The sequence below is a fragment of the Aphelocoma coerulescens genome, chromosome 1 (assembly GCF_041296385.1).
Source record: "Aphelocoma coerulescens isolate FSJ_1873_10779 chromosome 1, UR_Acoe_1.0, whole genome shotgun sequence".
NCBI classification, from domain to species: Eukaryota; Metazoa; Chordata; class Aves; order Passeriformes; family Corvidae; genus Aphelocoma; species Aphelocoma coerulescens.
Genome location: NC_091013.1, coordinates 115314814 through 115335607, shown reverse-complemented (window position 1 = coordinate 115335607; position 20794 = coordinate 115314814). Strand labels below are relative to the sequence as shown.

At 42.7% G+C, this 20794-nt stretch overlaps 1 protein-coding gene across 5 annotated transcripts in view; it reads left to right on the top strand.

The window, feature by feature from the left end:
• PTGFRN (prostaglandin F2 receptor inhibitor) overlaps positions 1 to 20794 on the top strand; it is a 67952-nt gene that overhangs the window by 10628 nt on the left and 36530 nt on the right. For 4 of the 5 annotated variants that reach the window (XR_011153851.1, XM_069025186.1, XM_069025185.1 and 1 more), the window contains exon 2: positions 19600 to 19965. Coding sequence is in view for 4 of the 5 variants with exons in the window: in XM_069025186.1 (XP_068881287.1) it covers positions 19600 to 19965 (366 nt within the window). In the remaining variant the exon portion in view is untranslated. Of the gene's footprint in view, positions 1 to 19599; positions 19966 to 20794 lie in introns of those variants that run through there. The other variant, XM_069025187.1, reaches the window with a different exon arrangement.

Here is a 20794-nt window from a genome sequence, read left to right as displayed (position 1 = left end):
ATCCAGTTCATAGGGAGGTTTAAATTAATGCAGAGTAAGAAGTGTATCTCATCAGCCTTGTTTCTGTTTGATCTCAGGATTTGGTTCTGGACAAGGCATGCTGTACCTTTTGGCATGCAGGGCTTAAGTGCTTGGAGCCTTAAGTGGCCTCATCAGTGAGAAAATAAAGAGCATGACAGCTCATTGGAGGCAGGATTGGAGGTGGGAAGTAACATGAGGCTGGGTCTTCCCTGTCTTATCACAAAGAAGGGTTGAATAGTCACTAAAGCTATTGACTGAGCCCTGTCTGCTGGCAACTGTATTGATAGGCACCTGTCAATAATTGCAAAGCTGCTGACATCCCTAGGTCTGTGGATTTATCTATTAAAAAAAAAAAAAGTTGACAAAATAGCATATGTATACCCAGGGGTCATTGGGCACAGAAGTATGGCTGTTGCTTGAAATTAAAAGTGGGAGAAGGAAAGGGAGGAGAGAAAACTGGAGCAGGGCATGCTTTCCACAGAGAAAGGAAAGGGGGTGAATAGCTTGTTTTAAAATGGAAGAATTAGTTAATTGTATGTCTGCATGAGATGGTGGTGCTGGGGCAGTTACCACCACAAAAAAGCCTTGGTAAAAAACCGCAGGTTTCTCAAAGCTCTGCAGTTGAATCTTGAAATACCCTAGTTTTCTAGGCAAAGTTTTCTGCTCACCACTGGCAGGTAAATGGAATATCTAATTGTAGACTCCTGCAGAGTTTTAAACAAGGACTGAAGTGTGATGCATGTGGCTGCAGGGTATGCTGTGGCATCTGAGTTGTTGCTGGTGTCTGCCTTTTAAATCTGAAAGGGAGGGTTGAGGGGGAGGCTGCAGCGCTGTGAATAGTTAGTGGGTGGGGATGTCCTTCCGAAATAGCCGAAGAACAAACGAGACTTCTCATGGTACCCTTGTTCCTGCTTAGGACTAGAGGCCACAGGGCGTGTGCCTGTTCCATACGTTCCTTTATAAACCTTAAAGGATCAGCAGAGATAGGCCAAAACTACTTAGAAAGTAGCTGTTAAAAGTAATTTGAAGCATTTTTCACTGACCCTCCTCTTGATGTGAGCCATCAGCTTTTAGTTTGTATGTATATAGAGAGGTTTTGCTCCCTGTCTGATGCTGTAGAGAGACACTTAAACCTCTTTGTGCATCTGGGCAAGACAGTAACCTACAGGTGGATGCAGGGCAGTGCATGGGGCACTTCTGAACTCAAACTTGGAAGGTGGGTCCTTTCCTTGCTTTAAAAATTCCTACCCAGAATAGGAAATGAGTCCCCTTACCCAGACTTTGATGGAACATGCATTTGTCATCAAAGTGATGTGCTGGCTCTCTTCACCTTCTGTATTTTCTTTTTTTTTTTTTGGTTGCACTTCTGGTATTGGTGCATGGGGGTGAGAACACGCTTTGCATATGTGGGTTTGGCTCCAGTCCAGCATGAGTTCTGCTCTCACATGAATGCAGTCTGGGCTCAGCACTAATCCTCCAGTGTCAGGGTTGCCTTGTTGCTGTGGGATCTTGATTGCAGTCCAAAGCCGGGCTTTGGTCAGGTGACTGTCATAAGTACACAGATGTTTCTTGGAATTAAAACTCTGCAACTGAGGTTGGCTCCTGAGTGAGCTGGGAACCCAGTTTCTGATCCAAAACAGCCAGGTGTGTGTTGGCTGTGGCTGACACATGGACAAGGAGGGACAGCCCTGTCTGCCCTGGTTTTGACTGTTCTGTTTGCATGGGTGAGTGAAGAACTTCGACCTTCAAAGTTACTTGAATGCTTCTTGGTACTAGTTCACACCCCCACTTCCTTCTGCACCTCCCCAGCAATTGCTGATTTTACATGCATTAGAGACTTGAAAGGCTCATGCAGTGACGGTTGTTCTCAATGCATAGAGCCAAGGGGATCTTTAACCTGTGGTAATTAATGCCCCACCTTTAAGACCTCTGTGTTGTCCTGGATGTATGTCACCAGATGATGACAGGAAATGGTCTGATGAATGTTTCTGTGTCTTTGCAAGATCTTTAAATTCCTCACATGCGGTTGCATGTACCCTTCCCTTGTAATTTGATATGAATTTGCTCCTGTTACATTTACCATGTTTCAAACAGATCTTCAGTACTTCTTCAGAGGCAGTGGTGTATCTGGCTAAGTCAGGCTGGGCTTGGACACTCTCTGAAGATGAGCAAGTGTGGCTTGCCAGTGTTCTTGTTCTGCTGTGGCATTTCTTAGAGACGCCTGGTTCACGCACTGAGCGTGGCTTGGAGGGTTGGTGGGAGCTTCAGGGGACCTGTGGGTCTGCTTCAGCAGCCTTTGCCATGGGAGCCTGAGACTGTCTCCTAGCTAGCCTGCCTGTACTGAGGAGGTTCTGCTTTTTTGTGGAAAAGATGGCATGTGTGCTTTGTATTGAAGTAGGTGAAGGGCAGTGAATACCTGCTGGGAAACCTGAATAGCACTTGGACAGAATTCTGCTCATCTGGTGGTATATATTGTTGGCATTCTTAGGAGAGTAGAATCTCTCTCTTGCCCTCTTTCTGAACATCCCCTTTCTGTGCATGAAGTCATTTTTTGCCTGCCTTTTTTTCTTCCATTTGAATCCACTTCTACCTAAATAGTCTTCTTTGCAGCATCAGGAGTGTGAAGGCCCGCAAGGATTTTGTCAGGTCATCCTGGGTGTTGTGTTCTGCAGGGAAGTCACTGTGAGTAGAAGCACTGGAGTGTACACTTGTGATGGGCAGAACTGTAAGAGGCTGTGGGGCATGAGCTGAGCTGTGTTTGAGCTCATTGAGGCAGAATGATAGCAAAGGTATAACAGTAGAGAAGTTTTTTTCAATACGATCTTGGTGCTTGTGAAACTTTACAGAAGTTTCTTATCATATCTGTTTCAGAAAAAGGACATGTATGCCATCTCTTCTTACTGTAACAGCAGGTCTGATGAAAGCTCTCTAAAGAATATTGCCTTTTATTACTGTGGTTACGTAAATACTGCTACTCTGTTACGCAGTTATTCTGTGACTTCTTGTAATTTTGATGATTTTTGCCACATGAATGCTGAATTATGCATTGCATGGAAGCTCCTGTCACAAGTCTCAAGTAATAATAAAACTGGAGTTTAAAACTGAGTGAGCTCTAAAAATGAAATAGTTGGCAGAACGTTCTTTGAATTTTTGGTGGGGGTCGTATAGAAATTCTGCTGTCCATTTCTGGATTCCCCCTCCTTAGCATCAGCTACTTCTGATTGTTACAGAAATTTTTTATGTTGAGATAGAAACTAATTGGCATTAGGGCTATGAAGATGGTGAAGGGACTGGTGGGGAAGCCATACAAGGACAGCTGAGGTCACTTGTTCTGTTCAACCTGGAGGAGACTGAGGGGAGACCTCATCACAGTCTGCAATTTCCTTGTGAGGGGAAGAGGAGAGGCAGACACTGATCTCTTCACTCTGGTGACCAGGGACAGGACCCAAGGGATTGGCCTGAAGTTGTCGGGGAGGTTTAGGCTGGATATCAGGAAAATGTTTTTCACCCAGAGGGTGGTTGGGCACTGAACAGGCTCCTCAGGGACATGGTCACAGCACCAAGCCTGACAGAGTTCAAGAAGTGTTTGGACAATGCTCTCAGGCACATGGTGTGACTCTTGGGGTGTCCTGCACAGGGCCAGGAGTTGGACTTGGTGATCCTCAACTTGGGATACTCTGCGATTCTGTGAATGTTTTTTTCCTTGTCCTTTGATATTTCTGGCATTTAAGGATGAAATAGGGACAAACATTTAACTGTGTGATATCCAGACTTAGTAGGAGCTTGTGAAGTTAGACTGAGAAAGTCTGTTTTCTTCTCTTTGCTGACAGAAACTAGGGAGCCTTATTTTAAGCTTTTCCTGCAGAATGTTTCTTGTAACCCCAGTACTGCCTCATGGACTTCGTCTGACTGTGATAACTGCAGTTGAATATCCAACTGTTGTGCATTTCCATAAAAATACATAAATCCTGAAACAGTCCACAGTAGAGATGTTAAATTTGTTATCGGCTTCTAGTGTTGACATTCAAGGATGCAGCTTTTGCCTCTGCTGTTGTTTCAGGCTCTCTGCAGATAACTTACAGCCTTGGCTTACAATACTCTGGGTGGGTTTCACTCAAAGTTTGAGCTGCCCTGTATAAATATGAATCCTTCCTGCAGAAAACAGGGTTCTGATTATTGAGTTCTTCTGCTTAACAGATGTTTGTTTCAGTGATAACCAGCTGACTGACCATGCCTGTGACTCCTTTCTAGCAGTCAGCTGTGTACATACCTTTTCTTAAAGTGAGTATCAGCTAGGAGTAAGAAGTGGTTTTGATGATTTACAGCACCATGCCCAGCAGCGTTCTTTTCCCAGAGACTTGTAATCTGAATAATGTGATGTGAGTACTGCTTTGTTAGATTTGTAAACTCACATAATGATTAGAAGGGAAGAATACATCTGCCAGGTGGATTAATGAAGATGGTTCTTTTCATCAGTAGAGAGATTTTTTCAATAGGATCTCGGAGAATTCTGGGAGAACTCGCTGATTGTACTGAGCAATTGTAGGTGATGGACAGGTAGTGAATTTCTTGTATTGAACTGCTAAGAGATGAAAGTGAAGTAGTGTGAACAGGGTAGGCAGAAATATAAATACCTTAAAACTGCCCAGGGAAGATAATTACTCAAATATTAAGCTGGTTTGGTTTTTTTTTTTTTTTTTTTAACACAATTCTCTTTGGTAAAGAAGCTATCCTTTTACAATAAAGGCAAAGAGTGCTGCTTTGCCATCTAGGGACAGAATGGACTTCTGCACTTCAAGACTTCCTAGCAATCCCTTGTCCAAGGCTTGCTTATTCCTTGTGAAAGGAATAAAGATCTTGAAATAATCTGTGTTTTGTCTGGGGAAAGGCAAAACATGATCTAGTTGTGTGCTTTGTGCCCTGCATTTTCACTCCTGGTAGGCTTAGGCTATAAAACTACAAACAGTGGAGGCATTTGTAGGCTGCTCTTGCATTGCATTAAGGCGGGTGCTCTTCTGCTTGAATTCTTTCAAACGTCATAATTTGGTGTTGTGGATTTGAACAGGTTTAAGATCCTGGGAAATGCTCTTCAGCATATTAATCTCTAAAAACCTGTTCTTTTTCTCTGAGAAATTAAGTGAGGAGGCAGGAGGTGAGATGAAAGCTGTATAGCTAACTAGAGCCCTGTAAATTCAGTGTGTACCTTCTATGTAGATCTTCACTAGCAGCAGGAGTGCCTTTTAGGTACTTTGTTATTTTCTTGTAACAGTAGTAATACTGATTGCTCTCTAATAATAAACAAATTTTCTATAGGATAGTGGTGCTGTTAACATGACTTATGACTGCCATTCCAGCAAGAGAAACCCAGTTGGTTACAGGGTGTAGTAAAATAAAAATTGAGCAGGGTGTATAAGTAGTACTTAGAAGCTTTAAAGTGTGAATTTATAAACAGTGAAGAAATTAAAAGGGAAATAAACAGTTTTGTTGTATTTATTTATGAAAGGCTTGTCAGTATTATTGTTAGGTATTGCTGACATTGGACAGGGTGAGGTGTAGACCTGGGAGGAGGATACTTTATTTTTAAACCATCCATTGAGAAGTCTGAGTACATGTATACCGTGCTTCTTTCTGAGCATTAATGAAGGCATAACTCCTTTTCTTTTGCCCAAGGGGGCTTAGATATAGCACTGGCTTCTTAAACAATGCTATCTTTTCAGATGTTATCATGAAGTATGTGAGCAAGGAGAACTTCTTGGTGCTGCACAGAATTCAGTCTCTTACTTGTTTATCTTTTTTTTTGGTTTTTTTTGTTTGTTTGGGTTTTTTGTTTTTTTTTTGTTAATGCTTGTGAGATCAGGCTTTCAGTTCATTTTTTCACAGCCTGAGTTAAGGGCCTAGATGCCAAATGAACACCTCCTCAGTTTATGTTGGTATGGTAGAAATATATGTCACATTTTTGATTTCTTTCTGTTTCCTTATGTATGGTGTTTTGTGCTTGCATTCAGAGGGATGTGTCAGTTCATGTGGTCTCTAGTGCTAAGGCTGGTGAACAGGTCTCTTTGGCTTGGCATGGCTTCCAGGATGTCTTCTGACACAGGGATCAGGGCTTGCTCTGCTTGTTGGACAGGAGTGTTTCATGCTTCAGCTTTCTGGGCCCAGTCAGAAGTACCTCTGGGGAATATTGGCTCTCTGTGCAGTGAGTACATCCTTTGTTACCCAAGGGCTGTTTGCCCTCAAGTGAAGGGAATAATTCAGGGAGACACCTGTTCACTAGAAATCCCAAAGGTACTTCAAAGCTGCTACTAAGGCTTTTCTCTCATGCTTTAAAAGTGTGGGCTGCTAATTCTAGTGTTTGTGGCCAAATCCATCTACAGCTCTCCAGGTGAATTTTAGCACCCTTGGCTTTCTAAATTGGTGGTGTACTTTCCACTTCCATTCTCATGGTGTTAGACAGCCACCGCGTTTGCACTAGACATAATTTCAACTGATACTAAAATTTTGTTTGCATCAACACGGGTTGCTGGAGCCTTCTGAGGCTTAGTCTGCAGTGCACTGTTGCTTTTGCAATGTGTACTTGAGGTGTTGTCTGCAGTTGTTGTGCTACATACGTGCACCAGTGCAGGATCCACAAGATGGCTGGTGTGCTGTCCATTGGGATGCAGAGTCTCTTGTTCTGCTGAGCAACGTGCTGTGGGACATAACTGTTCTTTCTGACACAGCAAACGTGAGGATGCCCGGGGTGCCTGCAATCTGCTGTCTGTTTCAATGTAAGCTGATTATAAGTGTTAGTTACCGAATAATTTCAGCATATCCCAAGTTTCACCCAAATATTAACAGCTACTTATTTTGTGCGTAGGTTGTCTTATTAAATAGTGTAACCTAGAATAGTTCTGCATGGAGACTGGAGCAGAAAAGAAACAATTAAGCATTTTCCCTCTGGGTGTCTTTCAAAAATCGTATTCTCCTCCTCCTGCTATTTTAATGTCATGTTGGTTCTCTACCCGCCTTTCACTCTTGTTTCATGCTCAAAAGGATTCCCTCGCTTCTGATTTTGGAGTTACTTGAAAATTCTGTGTTCTTTCATTCCTTTTTTTGTCTCTCTTCTTGCTGCTGGGCCCAGCCTAGTCACCAGCCTGGGTGCCACTGAGGAGCAGCAGTGGTAAAAGGGTAGTGCCTCCAAGCTCCTCCTTCCTGAGGCTGTGGAAGAGAGGGGAAGGATGTATTTAGCCTCAGGTCTTGCCTCTGACAGTGCCCACGAGTGGAAACCTAAGGAAGAGTGAACACAGCCTATTACTATCCTCGTGTATCATCTCATCATCATATGTAGCTTGGAAGCTTCCTAAGTTACAGATGGTATCCTCACAGAATCGTAGGATGGTTTGGGTTGGAAGGGACCTTAAAGGTCATCTAGTTCCAAACCCTCCTGCCATGAAGAGGGACACTTTCCACTGGACCAGGTTGCTCAGAGCTCCATCCAACCTGGCCTTAACGTGCTTAACCTTGGCTAATTCCTCCAAGTATTTGCTGGCTCATGGGTGTTGCATTTGGCCACCTCTGAAGTTGGTTTCTGAAATGTCCTGGGTGTTGGCACCTATTAGCTGATCTTTGTGTGTTAACTTTCCCTTTCATCACCTCTGATGTTGACTGTCCAATGCATAGCATGCCAATGACAGCAGCAAAGTATCTACCTAGGACATACATTTCTTAATATAACAGGAAGCATTTTAAGATGTGTATTTGGGCATGCTTAAATGAAAATGGGTAGCTAAAGGCTGAACCCCAAACTTTGCTAAGACTCCAAGTGGTACTGCGCTGTGATAGTCTTTTATTACGTGGCTACATGTGGGTTTTCTCCTGTCTAATGACATCAAATTCTTCCTGGAAGCTTGAACCTGTGTGACAATCTGTAGTGCTACATGTTCCTGTGTGTAGCAGGGAGGCTGTTCAGGACTGATTGTAGAGGCCAGAGTAGGTACTGCGGCAATTGCTGCGAGTTTAATCAAAGCAGATAACAGTGATAACTTGCTGGCATATAATCTAAAGGGAGAAAGGACTTTAAATTTGTGATGGGGAACGTGAAAAGACTGCTGGTCTTCTTTGGCCAGGTGCTGAATTGATGAGCCTTACTATTCTGCTCCTGGACGTAACAAAATACCTGCATTGAATACAGGGCAAGGTTTTCAGAGGCGATGGAAGGCTTGGGACAGTGAGCCTGGAACTTTACCAAGGAGACTTGGTTCCCTAGAAGGTTAATGCTCAGGCATTTTTGATAATTCAACCTTTTCATTTCTAGAACTAGCTAACTTTGGTCACACAAGAGCAGAGTGCTTCTTCTTTCTTCTTCTCTTTTTTTTTTTTTTTTTTTTTTTGCTTGCTCTAGAAGTCACAAGTAGAAGTGTTTGTTTTTCGCCAGGATTGGGTAATTGGGAGTGGAATTTCACCAGGTGCTTGCTCAGTGCTTTGCTGGTTTCTGAATCGCTTTTTTGTTGCCCACATGCACATACCTGCCCACCTGTTCCAGAAAATCTCCTCTTCTGTCCAGTAAAATTAATCTTCCAGGAAATTAAACAGCAGCAGCATACAATACTGTTTCCTTTCACATGTGAGAACAGCTTTCTAGAGGTAGGATTCAGGGCCACAGACAGCTAATTACACAGCTAATTTGCCTTCAAGCTCTTGGAGGCACTGAATGCCAGGAAATTTTTGACTCTTGCATGCTTTTTTGGAAATTTTGGCTGTTAAATTTGTTGAGCAGGCATAAGTGATGCTGTGAAGTGTGGGTGGATTTCAAATCCTGGCTTTAGTTCATGGCTTTAGCTCACATTTGTGATTTAGGGAAGAGTTTCCATTTCCACACTGAGCTTCAAATGTGAACAGTCCTTTAAGAGTACAGAGGTTGCATCTTCATTACCATTTTGGTTGTATTTCTGAGGTGAATCTCCTCATTGTCCCAGTTTCTGGACTTTGCTTTTTACTGGGAAGCCATCTGAGTGTGCAGTTAGTATTCCTTTGGATGTAACTGAACCAGAAGTGTCACTCTAGGAGCATATCTGCTGTGCTTCAGGTATCTTGGATCTTTGGTATGTTGCAACCCCCCAAACATGCAGAGTGTGATTTTTGGGGGTTTAGCACCAGCTGCCCTCTACAGCCTTTTCTCTTTTTAGACTGTGCCAGTGCTAAAGTAGACTGTTGTGCTAGTCTTAATTTTCTTTGTGATGGGGATTTTTTTTTTTTCTTCCTAAATATTAGTGAAGGAAATAAGGAGTCCATCTTGAATTCTTTCCACTGACCTAAAACTTTATTCTAAATTTTCAGGAGTCTCAATGAAACTGGCCATATTGATTTGAATGTTGTTTGTGAGGCTTTTTCCTGTGTTTCCAGAACTGTCTTGTGTTGGTATTTGTCCCTTTCAAATAATGAAGAGTGCTGTGGCATGCCTGTTTTCAAAGCCAGCTGTTTTGCAGACCCATCTGGGGGTAATTTTATTTAACTGTCTGTGTGGGGGTTGCACAGAGACCTTGACTGGAATCCCTGTGTGCCTTCTAGATGTTGTTTTATGTCCCTGACCTCTCATCTTTTTTCTTATCCAGACTCTTTTCTTCTCTTGCCCCCACTGACCCCCTGCTTTGGAAGTAAGAAATGATTCTGTAATGGAAAATATCTCTTCCTGAAATGGGTAATTTAAAGTCTCCTTTTTTTTTTTTTTATGCTACAGATGAGACTACCTATCTTTTCTGGGGCAAGAGAGTCTCATTGTCTCTCCCACAGAAAATAATAAAAGCTCAGCAGCATCAAGTACTGTAAATACCTTGCAGTCCTGTTCTCAATTACAGAATTAGTTATGTAAATCTTGTCTTAAAGGAGGAAGAGCCCTGATGTCTCTTAAATCATACTCTCTGTGTGCACGCATGCGTGCAGTTCCTGGTCATCCAGGAGAAAAACACCGTGCAGGCTCCACAGAGATTAGCATGCTGAACACTGTTGCTCTGCATGACCTGAAATTGGCTTTTGGCTGCTAATTGGATCTATGGGCTTTGAGAGAAGGGCTTGGAAAACACTGGCCCCCAGTTTTCCAGGTTTCAGACAGCAGTATGGATATGGTGGTTGTGTAGGTGCCCAAGTGAAGTCCTCTGGGGGCACCAGTTGCTAGAGCACAAGTTAGGTGACTGTTTTGTGTTGGCTTATGTCCTCTCTGCCTGGCTGTACATATCTTTGTGCTCACCTTTACGTGAAGAAACAGTGGGATGCAGTGAGCACTAAGCCTGAAACCAGGAATGCCTGTTATCTGTTCCCAACTGCTTCTGGTTTTCCAATTTGGTCTAGTTGGTTAATCTGTCCAAGTAGATCTGCTGCAAAAAGACCTGGCAGTAGCTGTGCTGCTGCACTAACCTACATGTGCTGACAAGGCACAGGCACTCGTTTCTGTGCCATAACACCCGTTCTCTGTGCATCTGCTGTTGGCATTTTTAATGTGGCTGCTTGCTTGGAGATTATTTACGGTGAAGATGAGAGCGTTAGAAAATTAAATTACGGGCGAAAAGGATTGCTCTAAAACACTGAGCTCCATCCCCCCACTGGCTTCTGTGCCTGCAAATCAGTTGTCAAGCGTGGAGCCAAGGTGGGCCAGTGCCATATGCTGCCTTGTTCAGCAGTTCCAGCAGCCTGGCTGCCCAGCCACCTCCTTCCATAATCTCTCACAACAGCAGATGTGGGCAGAGGGAAGCTGCCCTTCAGGATCCCAGCTGGAGAGTTTGAGAGCCCAAGTGTGTGTGTGTGTGTGTGTGTGTTGTGCCATTTGGCATTGTGGCTGCTGACTTCTGTGATGGGCCTCTGTTGCTGCATTTGCTGAAGCCTTCAGGATGTCTTTGCTCATCCTGTGAAATGCTTGTTAGGAAGTGAGTGCATGGAGATTTGAAGTGAACCCCAAAATAATTCTTGGAGAAGTGGAGGTTAAGATTAATAATATCTAGGTTATGAAAGTATTTGGCTTTTTAAATTTCATTTTCCAATCCCATTTAGATTTAACTTGGCTTTAGACAGGATCTTGTCTGTTACGAGTGGGGCATTGGGTAACATTGCAGTGGACAAGTGCCACCAAATTTAAGCAGGTAAAGAACACAAAAAACCAACAACAAAAACCTCCTGCAGCCTGCCCCCCCCCGTCCCAAACACCAAATAAAAAAGCTCACACCTAAAAGCAAGGCAGAATGATCACCCAAGAAAACTGCCGCCCCCCAAAACCTCCAAACAGCTGCTTGTGCTTTTTCTTGCTTTACTTTTTGGTTTTAGTGTAATTGTCAATGAAGAATAAAAGACTTTCTATTGGTTTCAGCCCTTTTTTTATTTGTTAGCATTTTTAAAAGGTTTTTTTGTGTATTACCTAACATTAAAGATAACTTGGAAAACAAATTATTACTTCACACTAGTAAAAATCAGTGCTTTCTGCTTTGGGAGGAAAAAGGGGTGATGATAGTGGAAATTACTTTTGGGAGAAGAGGGAGTGTTTCCAGATTTCCTGTTTTAAATACATATATATTATACAAATTACAGATTTGTGAAACACATGGATATTGCTATTCATACATCTTTTAAAAAAGTCTTTTGACAAAATGCTTTTTCTTAGCTTTCCAGCTTTATCAGCTCTGCTACATGCTATGTCCTCTTTAAAGACCTGCTGGTAAAAAAACTAGTAGCTTTTAGAATTTTAATATGATCTTTCTAGGATTTTTTATCTTGGATTTTCACTCAGTGTACGATTTTTATTTAATGTGGATGCAGATTTAGAAATTATCTATTCCAATTGTTTACTCCAGGTAAATCCCCAAAAAGTTCAGTTTAATCCTAGTGGTGTGGTGCATTCCACACAGAGCAAAGAAAATGGTTTGTCTCTGCCCAGAGGAAATTGCAGTATAGAACAAATGGATTTGGACTGCTCTGCTCAGTTCCAACTGCTTTGGGAAAGATTTAAGATAAGAGAAGTGCAAGTTAATGATGTTGCAGAACAGCACTGATTTTAATTCTGTATATTCCAGTTTGGGGACTTTTAAAAAATACTGCTCTTGCTCAAGTTTGCATTAGTAGTAGGTGTTTTTTAACCTGTGTCCTTCCTCCCCGCTAAAGGAAATGTGAAGGTGTTGTAGATGCAGCATTTCTGGAAGTATTTGCAGCCTGGTTTCCAACTATGCTCTCAAGCCTTGACTTGTGGGCTTTACTTCTTTGTCACCTGTTTTCCTTAGAATGTAACATATTGAACTTCTCCTCTGCAGCACAAATTGCTTCTGAGGAAGAGCAACAGAAAATCACCTGTCTTGTGTGGCAGTCTAAATACCACTTGCAGTCCACCTGGACTTTTTGGGTCAGATGTCACCAAGTAACCTAAATGGGCTGCTCTGTCAGAATAGAATAAAAATGGATATCTCTGAGACTATTTGGAGGACAGTAAATGAAGGCCATTAGTAGGGACAGGTTTGTCAGGTAGGACCCAGGAAGAAGTGACATGTTAATTCCTGCATTTCATGGGTTTTTTTTCCCATCCCCTTTCTTTTTTGCTCCCAGATGCATTTTAGAGACTTGTCAAAAGTAGTTCTTAGATAGAGCCTTTTATCTTTAACTGTCAGTCAGTGATAGGGAAAGGGAATAGAGATTATATGTGATGGAATTGTTTGACATCCAGGGAATCTAAAACGTCATCTTTGGTATTATCTTTGCCTGTTAGGTGGGTTTTTTTTTCCTGTTTGAACCAGTGGTGCTAGGGCAAGGGATAGCGGCTTTAAACTGAAGGAGGGCAGGTTTAGATTGGATATTAAAAAGAAATTCTCTTTGATGAGGGTGGAAAGACACTGGAGCAGGTTGCCCAGAAAAGCTGTGGATGCCCCATCACTTGAAGTGTTCAAGGTCAGGTGGGCTGAAACTTCTAGGAACTTGGTCTAGTGCAAGCTGCCCCTGCCCATGGCAGGGTGTTGGAACGAGATGATCTTTAGAAGTCCATTCCAGCCCAAACCATTCTGTGGTTCTGTGATAACTGAGAACTGTGTCCTAGTGAAAGCCTCGTGGTTTGTTTAGGTGCTTTTGAAATCCCACATCTTGCTGGCAGTGAGTGAGAGGGGTGAGTGGTGAAGAGAGCAGGTTGTTCCTGTGCTGCAAAATTAACATTCACATGCTTTCACATGAATGTTTTTCCACACGGTATAGAGGGAGTTCAGGGAAGGTACTTGCTTTTTCACCCTGTGCTGGAAATGTGGCTTTTCTGAGATCTCAGGTAGTATGGGGATTAGAGCAATCCAGCAGCCTTGCAATCCAGATAGCCTTTCTGAGGCTCCACTTAAGATGCAGTATGCGTTTCTTCATCCTGATAGAGATAATGGGTTTTAAGCAATTACACCCAGGCTAATTCCTTTTGATAAGAGCTCTACATTATCTAAAAAAAGAATCCTAGCCGCCTGGGAAAGAACAATGTAAATGTCTGTCTCACGGACTCTTTCATTTGCTCTTCTCTGATATCTTCAGATGATAGCTGCAGATTTTTCCAGCCATAAAAATCTATCAGACTTTTTTTAGGTAAGGAAGTATTGCAGCCAGGAAGGTGTAACACAACTGTTTTCTTGCAAGGTATGGAGGGAGCCCTTCTGCATGCCTCAAATGATCCCAGGCTAGTGTGATGATTACAGCCTTGACATAAAGAATCAAATTTGGTCTCTTTTAAAGGAGCACCTAGTTCCTTCCCTGTGCAGGCTGGCTGGTTTGTAAGGTCTGGGTTGCTTCTGCTGATTAGGGCGATCTGAATTTTGTAATTTGAAAAGAATAGGAATAGCCTACCACTTTATTTAGCATACATCCCAATCCCTGCTGTGTGTTTGTCTACACTGGAAAGAAGGATATGATGATGTCATGTGTTAAGCAGGAATGGTAAAGGGATCTCACTTATTTCATCTTGGTCTTTACTTTTCTTTTTGAGACTAATATGGAAGTCTTGATAGTTAGCTGCCTTTCTGGTATTTCAAGAACTTCCCTTTTCTGCTTAGTCCTGACTTTTTCTCTCAGACTTTCCAGTGTAGTGTAGAAAATTTAATTGACTGCATTTAAAAAGTGGAAGAAATACCAAAGTAAAATGTTTGTTTAAATGTGCCTCTTCTAGGAAAATCATGTTATTTATATATTAAAAAAATTACTGCCTTAACAGTATTGAAAGGTTTTCAAACATTGTAGGTGTGTTTGGTATAACTTGTTCTTTCTCTCCCAGATAGTCACTGATGACATTCTTGATGTGTAGCTGCCTGATTATAATTGAAGCTGGGAGGAGAGGCAAGGGGAAGAGGGGCAGATTGGAGATAAGGATTGTAATCTCCTGTGCTGATATGCTTTGGCTCTCCTTCCCAAGAGGAGAGCCTGTGAATGTTTGGCATGCTTCCTGTCGCTTCACCTGCCTGCTCACCAGGGAAAGTTGCTGAATGCTTCCCAGCAGGAGCCTGATAATTTCTGTTTTGAAAAGAGAGGAAGAGTATTTGAGTGGACGTGACTCTGGTGGGCTAAAAAAAAAAAAAAAAAACAGGCAAAAATAATTTTTTTTTCTTCAGTTTGGAAAATGGCTTCATGCATTGCAAACACTGCAGTTAAGGAGTTCAGTGCAGAAGTGAGAGGTTTGGGATTTAGCTAGAGATAGGAGGCAGAGTGCACAGCTTTAATGGTGGGGGATCCATTGCTCATACTCCACGTGGCACAGGAAGGGTTGCCCCTGCTCAGCCCACTCCCACAGTGCTGCAGCAAGGGCTGCCTCGACTGGAAGTAAATGGAGGAGTCCAGGGAGGGATGGAGGGAGGATCATTACCACCGTTTGCAAAGCTGGCTGCAGTATTTTTTTTCCTGTCATAAACTGTTGTGAATTTGAAAGGGCTGCTGGGTATTTCCTCCCCAGACATGGTAATGTTTAGTTGGCAAATGAAACAACCTTTTGTTCGGAAAGCTCTTTTGAGATGAAAGGCGTCAGCAAAGTTGTCGCTGTGTCTCCTGTGACTGCCTTGGTTGAGGAGCTGGACTGTGTGTTCTAAGTCTTTCTGATGCAGAGGCTCGAGTGCTTAGTCTGAGCCAATTTACTCATTCGTTAGCTCTTACTTTTTTGACTTTAATTGGCTTCCTACTGCATGTCAGATTGCATTTTCCTTTGGCTGGCGGATGTGGAGGCGACCTCCTTCTCTGGGCTGCTACGAGAGCGTGTTTTCTTATTAGATAGAGCTGTCTGGTGCAGGCTGGGGGAAGCACCTTGTGAGAGTGCTGAAGCACAAGTGTGTTCTTTGCAACAGTAATACCGTCTCAGCCTCCTGGATGACTCCACAGGTTACTTTTCATCTTGTTCTTTCATAAGTGATACACAGATGCAAAATGTATATGGAAATGAAGCTCCTAGAAGAAAGTTTCCACATGTCCCTAATGCAAGGGGAAATCCATAACCAGCCCTTTCCTTGAGGAGTTTTGTAGCTTGTTGAGAGTTTCAGCAGACTACCTGTTCTGTAGATCCTGGACTATTTTTCCGCCTTGTTTTCTCGGTTATCCTGAAAATGACAGGTTGCTATTTAATGCACTCGGATTGACTTCACAGTCTATCTATTCAATCATCTGCTTTCCTTGTTCTCCTTTTTGGAAGGATTTAATTTAATGCCAGCAATGAGATGGTGTACCTGGGTGGTGGGACAAATTTATGAACCACTGCTAGGGAAAAAGTAATAGCCCAAAGCTGCCTTGGCTATGTCTGAGCTGTCTTGCCTCTGTCTTACTAATACGGCAGACCCCAGTTTATTATTATTCTACCTCGAGCCATGCTGTGTCCCTGTTTCTGGTGGAGTATTTAATGCATTTCCATGGGAGAATCCTCTAATCAAGTGCTTGACAAGTACCCACTAGGGCTCTGTGATTGTCTTACATTTGTGTGTTTCTGGCCCAGCCCTGCTAAAGGACCAGTGTTGCCTGGTAGTGCTGTCACCTGTCTAACGAGCCCAAGGAGGCCTTGTGTCTTTGTGTGCTGTCTTCCTTAGAGGGGCTCAATTTCCTTTTGTTTTGGAAAACAGATCCTTGCAATTTCATCTGGTGATCTGGTAACTCAGTGAAAATAAAGTTTTGTATTTAGGCAGTTAACTTTGTGCTTGGGAAAGTTTGATGTCCAACACAAACTCAGATCCAGTTATCAAGTTCTTACTGAATACCCATCTTTGGTGGGGTCAGTGATGCTGAAAAATACAGAATTGTCAAAGTTCTTTGGTTTTCTGTCACTAGTGCTTACATTGTTTTGTCCTCCTCCATCTGTTTCTATAGTTAAATGGGATTCAGATGAATTCATTAAGAACCTGTCACCTTATATTAACAGTGAAATATATTGGCTGCCATGAAAAATAAATGTTTCCAACAAATTTACAGAGTTTTAGGCTCTTGTATCATGACTGCTCTGGGAAGGTGAGGGAGTGTATGCAAGTTACACAAGGCTCTGTAAGAATAAAATATTTGTAAAAGCTCCTCACTTATCTGCCAGAATGATATGGAGCTCACCTTTTGCCAAGATCGGTGTCCGTAGCACTGTGTCTGTAGCTACTTATGCCACAGTTACATGAAATGTTAATCCCTAATGCACAGCAAAGAACATAACACCTTGTTTAGTCTCTAGGGATATTCTTGCTGCAGGACCAAAGGCAGAACCTTGAATTCACAGCCTGCTGGGTCACTTAGAAATGCAGCTCACCCTTGGAGTGTCTGCCCTGTGCACGCTCCTCCTCACTTGTGGGGAGGGCACAGCAGCTACTCTGCAGGAAGTTCTCACCTCTTACTTGGTGATGTTGCCTCTGCTCCTGCTGTACCAGAATCCTGATTGATCTTAGCAGTAACAAATGTTATTGTTTGGAAAATACAAAATTCTGTTACAACTCGTCCGTCTTCTCTTCTGCAGCCTATTCCACTGCCTTCCTTCCAGCCTTGGATTAAGCAGGAATTGCTTGTGGGACTGTGCTGGAGGGAGGGGGATAATCATGGCTTTACAGATCTGGTGAGGACTCCCTGTGCTCCTGTCTTTTCCTTTGGCTTGCCTTTTTGTAGGAAGGTGCTAATCACCCCCTACCTTCATTTGGTGTCAAAGGGTCTTTAGTGACCTTGGAAGAAGAGAAACTGAGCTGTCGGTGCTAATCTCAAACACAAATGTGCAGCCCTTGCCACATTAGTCATGCCTTTGTCACCTCTAGATTGGATTAGTGCAGTGCACGGTATGTGGGTCTTCGGCTGAAGACACACGCAGAACAGTGTTGTCTGCTTGTTTTAGTGTCACCAGAGAGTATTTTCTAGAGAGATGTCAGTGTTTGAAGAGGGCCCTCAGTCAGGATCCTGAGCTGACTTCTCACAGTGGTTTGCTGGAAGCTGGTTTGACTGTCAGGCTTTAAAGCTTACCTGCTGCTGTTACCGCTTTCTGTAAGAGGATAAGTTGAAGGATTGAATGCAACTTAAGATTTAGTGAGGAAGTATATCAGAGCCCTGTAGCTTGCTTTACTTTTTGTTGACTGTTTTTCTGTATGGATGATTTTATGATTTTAGCGTGGTGCTTGGGTTTGGAGATGTGTCCTTGAAGACATCTGGCTGTGGAACAATACATTGACAGTGGAGGTTTTCCTCTCCAATGCACGTGTGAATGGTGCAGAAAAGTCCAGCTTCCTTATTAGGCCTAGTCAATCACTTGATCAGGTATATAATAACAGTCTTCTGGGAGGGATAGAAGGGGTAAGAGATTAACCCCAGTCTGCATTACAAATAAGTTTAATGAAGTACTAATGTTGAATACAGAAGGTCATGGCAATGAGGAAATTGGACTATTATGACTGAGCCTGTACACGTGGACAGACTGCAAAGTAAAGAGCATGGTAGGAGTTCTGAACTGGGGAGGTAAAGGCAGTGTCAGTCCTTGGTTCAACTGCTTGCTGAACTGTAAATGCAAATAAAAATACACTTTTTCTCTTGCAGTTATGCTCAGTGTAGCTTTTTAGCTGCCTTTGTAGCTTTTAAATGCCTACAGAAATCTTATTCTTTAACACATCCTTCTCCACGCTTCTCTGGCGGGGACAAGCTGTGCTTTATGGCAGGTTCCCCAGTGGGGGGTTTCTGTGCACAAGACTCCTTTGCCCACACTTGGATACCTATTGGCATGGTGGGCCTAAGCCAGCAAGCGAGGTCCTAATCTACAGCAAGATGATGTGCAGAGTGATGAGAGGGGAAGGGTCAGAGAATATACTGGTGTTCATGTCACTAGCTGGTGGCTTTCCCACTGAACTTGGTGAACTGCATCCAATGTGGGTTGCTGTACTTTGTGTGTTGGGGGGTTGTTTGTTTAACTTAGGCTTTTCCTCTGTGGTATCTCAGATCAGCCTTTTGGTCCAACTGCTTTTGGTGTTGTTAGACATCTACTTGGTTGTATCAAGATCGGTCTTTCAGTGTTCTGGCTTCTGTTCTACCTGGCTGTTAAAATATTTTGCTATGCATATGGAAGTGGTGGGATGCAGTAAGCTGTTTATGTCTGGAGGCTGAGTTTAGGTAGTACTCTGAAGACATTTCTCTGGTTGGGATTATGAATCAAAGCAGTTTGCTCTTTGGAGAAGTAAGGACCTGCCAAAATCCATGTGCAGCTGCTGGGGTTATTCTCTGGACTACAAGAGCCAAATCAACCAGAAAAGTCTCTTGCTGTGTCTTTGCCAGGTCCTCTGGCTTGTTTAAGTGGTTCACACTTTTGCCTGGAGCATAACATACTGCTTTGCCAGCCTTCTGCAGAGAACTGCTGCTGTCCCTCTCTCCTTCTGGTGAGACGGTCCCAGAAAACACAGTCTGAGCACTGTAGGTTCCTCTGCTCTTGAGGGAACCTGCTCTGCCATGCTCCCACGTGTTCTGGGCCTTCACCAAAGATGACGTGTGCTAGAAACAGGTGTGGTTGCAGAAATCCACTCAAGCAAACTGTGTCTGTTATAATCAGCTCTTCCTTTTAAATCAATTCAGAGGGCAAGGAATCTCACCTATGTGAGAGAAGCCATGACCCTTCAGGGCAGCTGTGACTATACTCGTTTTTGGAGAATGTCATCTTAAAATTCTCATGGCCCTCAATCTAGGGGAGAATTAATTTCATACTTCAGACTCTCTAATGGTATCAGCAGAAGTCTTATAAAAATTCCTGATTAGATTATGCCCTCATTGTAGTAATGAAAACCACTTATTAATGTTTTTTTTAAACATCTTACATAGCACTTGCCTTGTAGTAGAGAAACTGTTATCCATTGGATCTATGGCTAATTCTCTTTTCTTTTTTTTATCTCTCTACAATTTTCTCTCAGTCAGTATTTTGTTACCTCATGTGGTGTTATATAAGCAGTGAAACAAAGATTGCCCACACTAAAAATGGTGTTTAGGGGCTCCTGATTCAGTGAGATTAAATGTTAATGGGAAATACTGCTCTTACTAGTTCTTGCTTTCTGCGGAGTGCGATGCCCAACCTTGGCATATTTAATTCTTATTTCTTTCCTGGTTGAAGCCTGTCCTTAACTGTGTGTTACTCTTCATTCTCCTGCCCAGCTTTCTGCAGAGGGCGCATTGTGAGAGTGCCCAAAGGTCCCCTCATTCGAGTGGTGGGCACGGAGGTGGCGATCCCTTGCAGCGTTAGTGACTATGATGGACCCAGTGAGCAGAACTTTGACTGGGAGTTCTCCCGGGAGACTGACTTCGTGCGGATAGTGAGTACCTGGGATTCTACCTTCACCTCTGAGGAGTACCAAAAACGCGTGGGCCGCGGGGATATCAAACTGAGACGGAGCAGCAACGATGCTGTGGAACTTGTGATTAGGAACATCCAGCCAGCTGACCAAGGGAGATACAAATGTTCCACGCCCAGCACTGATGCCACCGTTCAGGGAAATTATGATGCAGAGGTCCAAGTGAAAGGTATTTCTGAAGAGTGAGGTGTGCTTTAAATTTGTTTTTGATATTGATTATAGATGTACCCTTAAGAATGTTGACTTTCTGTTGTTTATGATCATTATGATTTTTATTTGTTTTCTTCTTCTTCTTCTCATTCCTCTTTAATTCTCCTAAAGCCAGAATTGAAAATTGGGAAGTATGATAGCAAAGGCAAGTGAGGTGAAGAAGTGAAGAGAGGCTGTTTACTATAAACACCACTTTTCTTTTTTCTGTCTAGTAAATATGTAAATAAAACACTAACTGGTGGGTTTTCTGAAGATGTCTGCAAATATTTCATGTCCCTAAGCCTCTGGTTAGAGAAGCTAAGTTCAGGTAAAAACCACAGGCTGTCTTCTCTCTCAGTTTTAGTGACATTTAGGGATCTTTCTGTATGAAGGAGGTAATCTTTTCTTTCTCCTTTAGCATGTTGATGCTACAGTCTTATTCTATCTTTGCTCTATCACTTAGCATTTTTCAGTATTACATTTGGACACTATTTCTTTTCCCATGTCTTATCTTTTACTCCTGTGAATATTAAGCTTAGTTTTGCATGGGAATAGCAAAATGATGATGTTTAGATGAGAAAGTAAAGTGAGTGGAAGGCTAAATGAATTCTTGTCTTGGCTTTTTTAAAGCAGAGCACTTCCTTTATTGCTTTTTCAGCTGAATTTCCTTCTTCCTGGAATATATTTATGAGTGGAAGACAGAATGATTGGCGAGGTGTTGCTCTGTGGTGGTTTTATTGCCTCATATCTGAACAGGTCGCTGTGGGTGTTCTCTTCTTGATTCTGTTTTATGATGGTTGTATCTTTTG